General features: G+C 40.5%; 1 protein-coding gene across 2 annotated transcripts; it reads left to right on the top strand.

The window, feature by feature from the left end:
* Positions 1 to 1,598: 1,598 nt before the first annotated feature.
* On the top strand, positions 1,599 to 8,459 carry asb6 (ankyrin repeat and SOCS box containing 6). Of its 2 annotated transcripts, none has more exons than XM_034872067.1 (7): positions 1,599 to 1,670; positions 2,072 to 2,218; positions 3,540 to 3,721; positions 5,537 to 5,643; positions 5,741 to 5,849; positions 5,944 to 6,030; positions 7,652 to 8,459. In XM_034872067.1, the coding sequence occupies exons 2-7, from the start codon at positions 2,109 to 2,111 to the stop codon at positions 8,371 to 8,373; spliced, it is 1,317 nt and encodes a 438-aa protein (XP_034727958.1). In that variant the 5' UTR covers positions 1,599 to 1,670; positions 2,072 to 2,108; the 3' UTR covers positions 8,374 to 8,459. The 2 variants fall into 2 exon arrangements, with proteins under 2 accessions (XP_034727958.1, XP_034727959.1); XM_034872068.1 differs by having other exon boundaries at positions 1,624 to 1,693.
* Positions 8,460 to 12,710: the final 4,251 nt, after the last annotated feature.

Below are 12,710 nucleotides of genomic sequence, written 5' to 3'. Positions count from 1 at the left end.
GGTTGTGTCAGTTTAACTAATGTGTCAAAATCAGAAGAAAATACATTTGCATTACTTTCTAAATCACAATAAAGTATGTCAGCAAAAACATATGTTGTGTAAAAATGCAGTGTCATTCACGTATGCTCTGTCTAAAATCCGACTCACGGATGTGGTAAAAACAACATCTTCTGTAAGAGAGTACTCGTCAACACCTCTCAAAGCGAGCCATCTGTCACCAAACCCAGACACGGCAGGGGATTGTTTGCTAAACAGGACAAAGGCGACTCTTGCCGACCAGATGCTGTCAGCATAATGGAGTAGTTGTCAAAAGAACATCTGAAAGCACGCTGTCATGGACTAATGTAAGGCCAAGGTAGATTTCTTTAAAGAACTGTTTGTGTTTGTGGTAAAATATTTTGACAGTCACATTCTGTCAGTCAGAGCATCAAACTAAAAATGGCAAATGGTAATCAGTGACTTGATCTCTGGAAGAAATAGACATAAAAAAAGGGTCTGTTATAATGCAGTCAAATATGTGACAGATTATTTCAGTGTATTGTGAATTATGATCTGGGAAACTTGACATGTACGGCCAATTAACATATTATGTTAGACTGAAAACCTAATAGCATTGATAAAACCTGCTGATTTTCTTGATAACATTCATATTGTGACACTTGGGAATTCACAATTGGGAAGTCTGTTTAGAGGGGAATACTTTTTAAAACCTGTTCTGTTTCCTGAGTAAACCTTTGTAATTAGCCAAGCTTATCACCCCATTTGTAATGGTAGCTCCCAATACAGTAGGTCTCAGGTGGAACATATTTAGCTATCTACCAGATGCTGTTGAATTTTTCATGTCATGTATAGCTGATATTGCTGTAAGCCCCACAGGTGAACACCATAGTTTTATGACACCGAAACAACCTACAGAAAACTCTAGTACTACTGAATAAATGTTAAATAAATAAATATTATTGAGACATATAAGTCCTACAAGGTAACTGTTATAATCATTTTTAATGAATATGTTCATATTGTACAAATACAAACAGTGGTTACCGGATAATCAAACTTGCTTTCATAATCTTAAGTGTTATTGTTATTGTTTTACTATTTGTTTTGCTGTGCTTATGTCTGTACTTATGTCCTTTTGTACATTTTACATCAGCCTGCCAGATAAAAGATACAAATTAGCCTATGTGGCTAAATCAGGTACATTTACATCATGGACTCAAGTGCCTATGTTAATTAAGGTGCATTTTTCTTTTCTTAAATAAAAAAAAAAACATTAAAAAGAAAAAGGAAATTACTGACTTTCTGGTGTGATCAAAGGTTGATAAGCAAATTGTTAATAAGAAAGGAAAAACAACATGCCTCCCAATACCTATTGTTTGTTGAAAACTGGAGTAATACCTCAAATGTATTTGTGATTCTCTTTGTAAGCTTAACTACCCTTTTTCTTTTCAAACGCCAAACACGGTTAGGTATTGCCACCTACTGTTACTGTTAGCTGACAAGAAATAGTAATACTGTACAACATTGGTGCAGAGAGACAGAGCGTGAAGAGGAACCTTCATCGCCCTATTGGGGTTTAAAGGGGAATGAAAACACCGTCGGACTGATGTGGGCCGTGAGCTTCCTGTTTTCAAGTGAAACACTTAGCTAGCTAGTGTGTATTCGTCCAAGTGAGTTTCTTAACTTTATTTGGTTTAAGTAATTTTTCTAAAACACTTTAAATCGTAACTTTGCAATTAAATGAGTGATACATTTAGCCACCAATGCTAGCTTGCATTGTCTGCTAAGTAAGCTAACGTTAACTTTTTTTCTTACAACAAATACAATTAACGTTAAATCGGAACGTTAAGTTAACTGATGTAGCTAGCTAAGCCAAATGTAACAGTAACAAACGACAGGTATACAGTCCAATTTCATCGTGTTAGCAGAAATTACAATTCATATTCAATGAGTAGCAAAGCGTCTAACGTTACAATAGCAAGTTTAGAGTGAATAGTCACCTAATATTCATACCACAATTAAAGCCAAGCCCCTGATATGATCTGTTTTCTCTTGTACATTTGTGTTTTAGGTATTGACTTTCGACAATTGTAAATAGCGCAGGAGCCATGCCTTTCCTCCATGGGTTTCGGAGGATCGTATACGAGTATCAGCCGCTGGTAGATAACGTCATGTGTGTTGTTGGACTGGAGGAAGGGGACGGTAGTCACGAGGACAGGTAGCGCAATATTATTTGATAACTTATGTAGGTAGTTGTGTACAGAATTTAATTACAGTAACGTTCTGTTGAATCATTTTAGTACAGTATTTTACAAAGTACTCGAAAGCATCACTTTAGTGCAGTCTTGTATGAAGTATGTGAAATCAATACTTGGGTAAAAGCACAAGTATCTTACCAGAAAATGACTGGTGGAAGTTAAAGTCACCTTTAGCATATTAGTTGAGTAAAACTTCAAAGTAAAAGTCTCACATCAACAAAGAGAAAAACAACCAGAATTGTTTTCATTTTTTTGGAGGAAATATCTTTCGTTCCTACATACCAAAATATATCTTGCAAACACAGCCACATTTTTGTAGCGTTATCGTTATCACCAGCCCATTCACCACTGTTGGTGGGGCGGCCATCGTCTGTTACAGCTGTTTGGCAGAAGAGCCTGCAGCAGATGCTTCCATGAAATTATCAGTTGTTATGCTTTCTCCTCCTCCTTTTTTTTAGTTTTGGCACTTGATGCTTGGCAACAAATAGTCATGAAGTCACCAACAGGAATGGAGTGTGCATTAACTTGCAATCTATGTAAATATAGTTGAGTAAAAGTAAACGTTTCCAAAAACATAAAGTAGAAGTAAAGTACAGCTACTTTAAAAAAATCTACTCAAGTAGAGTGACAAAGTATTTGTACTTAATTATATTACAACACTACTTTAGTGAGCATTTGTGTAACAGCTGGAATAATCTCTACCTTTTTAGTAGTGCCAAAATAATTTATATTTGATCAATGACAGTGGAAAACTAACTGTTCCTCATTTCACAGTCATAACTGGAGAATGTAGTTCTGTTTTGATGTTCAGTTGTGTGTAGCAGGTTGTTGTAGTCCAGCATAAGTGTCATAACAGGACAATCTGATCTAGAACCGATTTATAAAAAATAAAATAAAAGCTTTTCCCCCAGGAAGTCAAAAGCACAAACCCTTCCCTCCACCTCCTTCCTGTGACATGTGTGAGCTATAAACCCCCAAAACTAGAAGTGCAATTACATTATGAATATACCACTTCAGCATGTTTTTTTATCTTGATTGTTTTATTTTACTATTACAATTTTGTTGTTATATTATACTTTTACTATTTTAATTTTATATTTATATAGTTTGTCTGGGATTTAACGGTCATATTGAGAGCTGCTAAACTGTGTTTTGTTGTTGAAACAATGACAGTAAAGATCAATTCCATTCAATAACCGCTGCAGAATGCATTAGGTAGAAAACACTAGTGGCATTTCATACAATTTGACTGAAACAGTGCTTCTTTCTCCCTGTGTCCAGAGTCCAAAGTCCTGAGGATGAGTCTGGTCTTTGTGGCTCCCTTGCAGAGCTTTTGGAGCGGGAGTCCCAGTCAGAAGTGTTTGTGGAAGGCATCAGCTACGCTTTGTTTAAGGTGGCAGAGCGGGGACTGGTGTATGCAGCTGAAATCCTACTACGCTATGGGGCTGATCTAAACTTTGAAGGTGAGAACTAATAATGCGAGTTAGCGAGTAAGCACCTAAAATAGGAGTAGCCAGCTAGATAAATAAACTTAATAATATGGGCTTACACTGGCAATTGCACCTTATACCACTTGTCCTACAGAGTCAACATGTTCTGTTACTCTGAAGTCCCTTTCGCACTTGCACTGCGAAACCTCAAATCGTCAGACAATTTCAAGAAACAGCGAGATACTTTGTTGTTTATGAACAAATTACGAATCGGCAACGTGACCATGGTGGAATGGTGTCAAGTCCTGCTTCCTGCACGCGCTACCAACAAACCACCCCTCACCTAAACCAAGTCGTGTATTTCCAGTGAGAACATGTGCTGTGTAGTGTCAAATCTGTGGAAAGGAAACAATGTCTGGACCTGATCTGTCAGATATTTTCCAAAGTTCATATGAGAAAATAGCTTGATTCTACAAGGGCTTGTTAATAAATTCAATTATATGCCCATTTGAACAATCAGTGTTGATTGTTTTAAACTTAAAATACAATGTAGTCCTCTTAAGTGCAGTACTATCACTAGAAATGGTTTTATGTGGTCACACTTCTCTTATATCTAGGACTTGTTTCTGTAACAGGAGGTGCAACGCTTACAAGTTGTGGGGCAATCAGACTTAGGAGGTGGTTGCAAATTTAAAAGCCCTAACTTGTAAAACATTTTTTCCCCCAAAAGGAAGTATATTTTTGCTGTGTTGGCTAGTAACTAACCTTCTACTGTAGCTTTCCTCTTGCTCCAGTTTTAATGGGTGATCGTGAGTCTGTGCTGCATGCACAACAACTTGTCATGTGAATTCAAAAGAAGAGTTATGATAGATTTTACTTAGAAATATATGGACCTGCCATTTTTACTTAGTACACAAGTAATTGCATGTTGTAAATTGGGCAAGTTGTCGGACATATACACTTAGGAGAATAAGTCACCCTTTAGCAAATTGCAGTTGAAAGTGCGCCATGTCTTGCAGCTGTCAAGTAACCAGCCAGGGCTCAGTCAGACTCTGCTGTGGGGACCTCTGGTGGAAGTAAAAATATCATTCCCCAGGGACATAATTAGGGGAGCCTAGCAGAGGCTGTTTCATTCATCTTTTACATTTCTCAAACGCCTCTTTCCTGCAAGTTAACACTGACAAATTCTCCAACATACCAAGCAAAAATGTTTAACCTTCTCTATTTCTTTCAAGTATTTGTCATCCATTGCATGTTTAAGAATAGCTTGTGCCAGCTTTCTTACAGGCAGCAACTGTGCTGAAACAAGAGTTTTAATTGTTATTATGATAGTTACTAGTCTCATATGTGGAACCTAATAATCTGGACCCTGATTACAATGTAGACTTAAAAGAGAATTTGTCGGTAATATATAGACACGCGCCAAGTAGCAAGTAACAATCAGTAACTGCCACTGTGAAACAGTACGGGTGAAGATCTGTTACATGTAAAACTGAGAATTAACTAAGATGTATTATCTGCTTTTATACTGGATTGCTGCTAACTAATTTAGAAGAGAGAACCACAACAGCTTGTGAAAACACTTGCAAACATTAACCACATTGTCAACATAAATTCTCTATTTGTAGCATTTGGTAAATGTATAAAAAATAAGGAAATACAGAAAACATAATTTATCAATATCCCTTCAAACATATGCATGTGGTTGGGGTCAATTTGCCACCATAGCATTTAAAAACTACATTAAAAGAAAATGTATTGTCAGAAAGCTTCATCTGTCTGATGTATATTTGATCTCTGTAAAACGACTTAATTGGTTTAATATGAATATGTGTTCCTGCTCTCCAGACCCAGTGTCTTACTACAATCCTCTACATATCGCAGTTTTGAGGAACAGGCCCAACATGGTGAGGCTGCTGGTCGGGCATGCAGCAGACATTGAAAAGAGAGACAGGGTGAGGCAACTGTCAAAATTGGATTCAAGCCCTCTTTTCTCATGGTGTCCCCTCTGTTTTCTTAGCATTTAATGTAATATCAATTTTCCTTTGCTAGATCCATGAGAGCAGTGCTTTGGATCTTGCTAGTGAAGAGTCGGAGAGGTTTCCCTGCCTGCTCACCCTGCTGGATCTGGGTGCTGATGTGAATGCAAGAGATAAACGTGGTAAATATTGATTCCCCGGCCTAATCCAAAAATGTTAATTCTGTCACTCGTTTGTTCGTTCTGAAAACTGGTCGCTTTGGTCTTGTCTCCAAAGGAAAAACACCTTTGCTCCATGCCTTGGCAAGCAGCGACGGACTCACTGTGCACAACACGGAGAACATCCAGCTTCTACTCCAGAGAGGTACTGACTGAACACCCTTCTTTTTCCCTGAGTTATTCAACACCCTCTCAAACAGCATCACAGTCAAACCACTACATTCAGAAACTTTTGTTGGTATGCATACCAGCAATTTGAGATCAAAGTAAACTGTCAGTGGCTGTCAGGCTAAAATATGCACATGCAATTTCTAACGCATGTGAAAAGGGAGCAGAACCAATCCTGTGATCCGGTCAGGAAGCCACTGACTGACAAGATTTTTAACTGTAGGCTTTTAACTTACATGATGTATTTTATGTCTTCAGAGTATAGAGTAATCAATCTCCATATATATATATATATATATATATATATGCAACTACAGGTTTAGACTTAGGTTCATGGTCTTCTGTTATTTTTAATATTTACAACCAGTGTACCCCACTACAAAAAAGCCACACATTGTGAATTGTCTCAAAAGACATAATTTCCTTCAACCACTGTTTTGATGAAAAGTGCAGAGGCCGATGTCCAGTTCTTGAGGGTGAGTCTCTTGGCTGTAACCATCTCAAACATGACATAACAGTAAATCAGCGCCACAACAAACACAAGGATCCAGTTCGTCATACATGTGCATCTGTCTGTCAATTATATCAGAAAACCAATGGAAGATATCATCCAAGTACTTAACAAAAAAGGTGAGTATGTGTACCCTTATCTGTCAGAGAGGTAAAAAAAGAATAAAAAAAAAAGAATGTATTAAAACATTTCATGAGTATGCTAATTTAAGAAGGTCAGTAAAGAGTATGGAACAAGCTGAGAGACAGATTGGGAAACTAGCTTCCTGCCTCCTGATAAGACATGATCACATAAAACGTGTGGTAGACTTTGAGTACTAATTAACCTGTGATAACTGGTTTACTTCTGTGGTTCTGTACGAGCTTTGTCGAGCTTGAAATAAAATCCCTTATGAGGTCATAGTGATGTCATCAGGGGTATCTGAGCTTGACTTAGACTTTAAAGTTATAACAGAAAGCCTGCATTACTAACCGGGGTGGTGGGGTTTAAAGACGTGGGCATTTACCGTTAAAGAGGTGTAATGAAAGGTGCATTATGGGAAATGTAGGTTCTAAGGTCGTTAGTCAAACTAGGGCTCATGTTTAAGCTGTAACCACCAGTAAATGCTCAGTTGCGTTAGTTTTATAAAGTACTTGAACAATTACTCAGTTGTCAGATGAGTCATTGATTGATAAGATTGATAACAATGACACAGATGCCATTTCTATTTTTTGGGGGGCTTTTCCGCCTTTAATGGAGAGGACAGCTGGGTGGGAAAGGGGGGAGAGAGGGGGAAGACATGCAGGAAATCTGCATCAAGGCATAAACCTATGTATATGTGCGCCTGCTCTACCAACTGAGCCTACCCGGCCACACTAATGAAAAGTAGTCAGTAAGTGTCATGTTAAAGATGATGTCATTGCAGTTTTACACGCCGTTGCTATGGCGAACAGTGGCGAATCCTGAGTGGGTACTATAGGTGGAAGAGTACGGGTACCATGAAAGTTGAATGCAGTAGAGCCGCACCTTACAAAGGAAGCACGGCGTAAAGCAGATGTAACAGTATCAGGTTTGATCAAAACCAAGACTGATGCTTTCTTCACTACAGGTGCTGACGTTAATGCTGCTACTGTAGATGGTGAAACAGTTGAGTCCTCGTTGGTGTTTCTGGTTAAGGAGGCTCTGGAGGCCACTATAGAGGACGCTGCTGAGATCGGTATCTTCTGCTTGAAAGCCACCCAGCTACTGCTGGCTCACGGTGTGGACCCCAGCTGCTGTCTGAACGAGGATGGCGAGCCCTCCCTGACACAGACTAGCCTGGAGCATTTTGACCTGCTCTTCCCTCTGGCTGTGCTCCTAATCCAGAGCGGAGCGTCTTTGGTTTGCTCCTATCACGGCGACTCCTGTTGGTCACTCTACAGCCTCCTTTTCCAGAGGCTACAAACAGCCCTGCAGCAGTGCTCTGATCAAAGTCATGCCTCAGAACTGCTGGAGCAGGCCGAGGTGTTGCTTGACTTAGCGAGGGTAGACGACCCCACACCGCATCTGCCTCTGAGGCTGGAGCTCCCCGTGCCTGGTCGGGACCCTCACCCTTATGCTCAGGCTCTGGTAGACCTGCACAACCGCATAGTAGAGCACGAAGTGAACCCTCCTGCTCTGCGATGCCTTTGTAGGGCATTCATAAGAAGCCACTTACAGCCTTGGCCTCTGGAAGACAAAGTCAAAGCCTTGCCATTACCAGCCAGACTAAAAGACTTTATTCTTCCTGAGCACACGTATACTCCTAAGCCTGGCTGGGACCGCTTCAAGCCCCAACATAGCCAGCGCTGACGTAAATAAGCTAGTCTAAGTCTAGTTCTTGTGCTTTCTAAATCTAAATAAAAGATTGAACAGGCCTGTAATAATTTGTATAAAATGTCTGATTCTTATTGTTGCTGTCTGTGCCAAACTTAAAGACAAATGTGTGAATGTTTACTTTAAAATAGTTTTGTCTGTACAAATTAGCCTGTGTTAAACTAAGTTTGTACTGTTATGCTGAAATTGCTGTACAGTTGAGTGTGTCATATCAATGTGTAAAGGAAGCTGCAATACAACTTAAAATCCACCAGATGGCAATGTGGCTCTTGCAGCTCAAAAGCAGCTCAGATGTCAGGTACAAATATGTAGTTATTCACAGCGCAGCCTATTACAGTTGTTCCAGCGCAGTAGGCTCCATCTATATTTCATCTCCTCAACAGGATGGTGGTATATTGTAGAATTTGAGCATCTTCTCGCTGAACATGAATGTGTACCAATAAAACCTGGCATGTGTCTCCACGTAGGGTGTCTTTATAACCCCCCTTTTCTATCCAGAAATATCAGTTTGACATTATTTTGTTTAGTTTGTCAACATGTTACAGGGTGAAAATGACAAGTTAGTGGCAGTGCCGCGCTGAATGTGACTCTGAAACACACTGGCTACTTGTTTATCGTGGAATAATTGTGTCTATATATGTACCTCATGGTTGTGTTCATACCCCCAACATCAGTTGAGTGAATACTCAAATGAAGAATCAGGAATATAATGCTACAACACCACAGAAAATGTGTAGATGATTTGACATGGTTTTACTGTGACATAGTGTAGCTGCAGTGGCTGCTGGTGGGAGAAGTTTTACAGAGCATTCTTAATGCTAATGTTTAAATTCAAATGAATTTTGGGCCCCTTTACAGCTTCCTTTTTTGCTGCTCAGTCGCACGTACAAAACCTTGCACATCCAGTCCTTGGTAATAAAAAAAACATTGTACAGTGGTACAGGAACACCACGGTGTAGATATGTGTTTGCGTCCATGTGTGTGTGTGACGTGCAAACTAAATAGGACATTGTGTTACACAACTAACCCCTTCCTGACATTGCTGGAGCTGGAGGGGCTCCAAGGCTTGCGAGCGCTCCAGCTCCTCTTGGTTATCTAGGTCACAGCCTCTGAGGAGAAGAGCCTCAGCAGCCCTGCATGACACACGCTTCACTCTCCTGTCTGTCTGGATCTTTTGACAAAACCTCAACCATGGCCCTGGTCGAATCAGGGAGGAAGAGAGGGAGGGAGGGCGGGGGTTGCAGGAGGCTGGGAAGAAAAAGGGGAAAAAAAGTTACAGAGATGGCATGTGTGGAGTGGTTGTGGGAGCACTCATGGAGGACACATGGAAATTAAAATGGCAACGTTGGATTACATTTATACGATCTGTAGGAGCATAATCCACCGAACCAACAATCACAACGCTGGCAAAAAAAACAGCCTTCTTCCATAGAGTCCAAGCCCTGCTTGTAGAGGGTGATAAAAAAAAGCTAGTTGGGGGGAGGGCTAAGGCAGCATTTATTGGAAAACAGTGCGAGTGAAGCTCGCTACTGAAATTAGTTATTGATCTATTCTCTCCCTGAAGCCCAGGGGTCTTTCCCACCACACCTGCTCATTCTCTCAATGCTTTTTCCTTTCACTGCAACCCATTGTATCTTTCAGCCGTTGCTTCGAGCTTCTGCTAGTGTTTCTGCTGGTGTTGTGGTTCTTCTATATACTTCAAATCATCTTGTCATGCGGAGAAGTCATTCCAGAATAAGATGTCAATAATATAACCTGATATCCATGAGAACGTTTGATATATACTAACTAAGATCTTTGGAAGGGCAGCACATAGCTCAAGACTTACGTTGACAAAATAACACTTATGTTTTTTAATTACCAAAGTTTACACAATAATTCAGAAACTGATCTTCATGAAACCCTTATATAACATGTGTGGTATGTTACCCTTTTTATTTGAAATTCTTTCTCTCAACAAGAAATCATTTAATTAAATGATCTATTTACCATCAACCAAGTGCTTGATATCTTTCATTCCTAATTCTTGATCTTAACCAGTCCCTGAAACCATCATCATCTTCAGCAGTACAGACGGTGAAAGCTTTAGAAGATTAAAAATGCAGTACAAGGAAATTTTAATTTGATAAAAGCAAGAGGTATTTCTTCAGAGAGATACATGGGAACTACTGCAATGCAGCCATGACCCTACAACCTGGAGAGTAAACGTATTCATTACATACATTTGGACAATAACTGCTTTTCTTTGAAACTCACTGGAATTATTTAAATAGTGCTGTTTTTTTTGTTCGTGTTGGTGCTTGTTGGGTAAGTTCCTAGTCTGGCCCTAACCTTTTCATTAACCACCACGTCACCAGCTGAAAGACAAAGTGGTCTATAGGCCTTTTCAGAATGTGCATCTCCTTGTCTTCCAGTAGACATTGTCTAGACACGGGATGATTGCAGACACCGCCGAACACTCAGCTGCTGTCTGAAACCTCATGGGAGTTGAGGTGGTACTTTGGATGGAAATGGCCAGCAGTCAGTGAGGGGGTCACACTCACACCCCTGTAGATTGTGTGTTTGCGTGTTTGCCCATACATCTACGCCATGGATGTGTTTGCTGGTGTGAAGGCAAGCGTGGATTCAGGGAGTGCGTGTGTGTGTGTGGGAGAGAGCGTTGACATTGAAACACACAGTGTTCATAACCGCAGATGTGGTGACTTCATCAGAAAAAAATGCACCCCATCCTATTGCCCTGCTAGCGTTGACGGAGCTCACTAAAATAAATGGCTGTTAATGCTAAGACCAATAAAAGCAAACTCACTGGATACCAACTTAGTTTAACGTTATGCTGGCTTCCAAACAGCATACTTTATCTCCTATAACAATATTGTTGTTCGGTTCAGGCACCGGTAAATGTGGAGCTTTGTGGGGATGTGTGTGTGTGTGTGTGTGTGTGTGTGTGTGTGTGTGTGTGTGTGTGTGTGTGTGTGTGTGTGTGTGTGTGTGTGTGTGTGTGTGTGTGTGTGTGTGTGTGCGTGTGCTTGCGTTGTGGGGGTTGTCGGTTGGTCTCTTAGAGATGGACGCAGGTCGCTAGGTTCACTCAGGGCATAGGACTAATCTCAGTGGGGGTGGATTGGAGACAGGATAACTGAATCCTGTTGGGGCAGGCCACCTTCTCCTTCTGCTCCAGGTGTTGGTTCCTCCTTTACACTGACACAAACTGACTTTTGAGCTCACCAGCCTTTTTTAGTACTCATTTAGCTCAACGCTTTAAGGGGATAGTATAGTTTGTGTGGGTTTGCTAGATAACATTTGATGGAAAAATATGTCAAGATGTAAATTCATTATTTTTTGGAAAGATGGTTAGAAATTGTCCTTTCCACAGTTAACCTACTTTTTGTCAACTTTTTTTATACATAGTTTTAGAATGTGTTTTGCTAAATGCCGGTTTTAATCATAGGTGTTGTCGTTTTTAAGATGTCTTTGGAAAAAGAACTGTTCCAACAAGTAAAGTTACCAAATACTGCAACGAACTAGTACTAACACAAAGCTGTTCTTGCTCTTTGAGGGGGAATCATTTGAAAGTATAGCACACCAGAAAGTTACGGTTCCTTACTCCGACTCCTATTTTAGAAGCACACAAATCCACCACCCTCTACATTTCTACAACTGACGCCATTTCACAGAAATTCCAGACAACTGGCGCCTGAGCTCTGCCTCAAGAAGGACATGATGAATAGGACACACCCATGGTATGCTAGTGAATGGTTGAATATATGGCTCACTGCAGTGTTACAGCCTAGATTCATTACAGCCTCTCGTCCTGGTTCTTTAGAGTGTCGTTTTCTCTGCTTTTCTCCCCCTGCGTTTCATGCTGCTCGCCTATTTTTAAAAGCTTGAATTTGAGTGAAATGCACTGAGGCACCAGTAAGGCGAGCTACAGCTCTTTCCAGCGTTGGTTCCTGATCCACCTCTTTGTTGTGGTCTATGCATGCCTGCTCTAGTCACATGACTGCGTTTCTATGGCAACTCGGGTTTGAGTAATCATTTGCGTTACGACCTTTATTCCCTTGAGGAAAGGGGAGGGGGAGGTTAGACTGAGCCTGTAGAAAGAAGGAGCAGGAGGGAAGAGAAAAGACAGGCAGACGGGGAGCGGTGCAGAGAGGCACAGGGAAGGAAAATAGGCAAAAACCAGCGGCTGTAGACGGAAAATATTTCTCTTTCTTGCCTTTATGTTTGATCTTTTTGTCTTTGTACCATATGCAACCTCTACCTCACCTTATTCAATAGTTGAGGGGGGATTGGAAAGAGAAGAAAGCTTGCCACTA

The sequence above is a fragment of the Etheostoma cragini genome, chromosome 5 (genome assembly GCF_013103735.1).
Source record: "Etheostoma cragini isolate CJK2018 chromosome 5, CSU_Ecrag_1.0, whole genome shotgun sequence".
Lineage (NCBI taxonomy): Eukaryota > Metazoa > Chordata > Actinopteri > Perciformes > Percidae > Etheostoma > Etheostoma cragini.
This window is presented reverse-complemented; position numbering and strand designations above follow the sequence as displayed.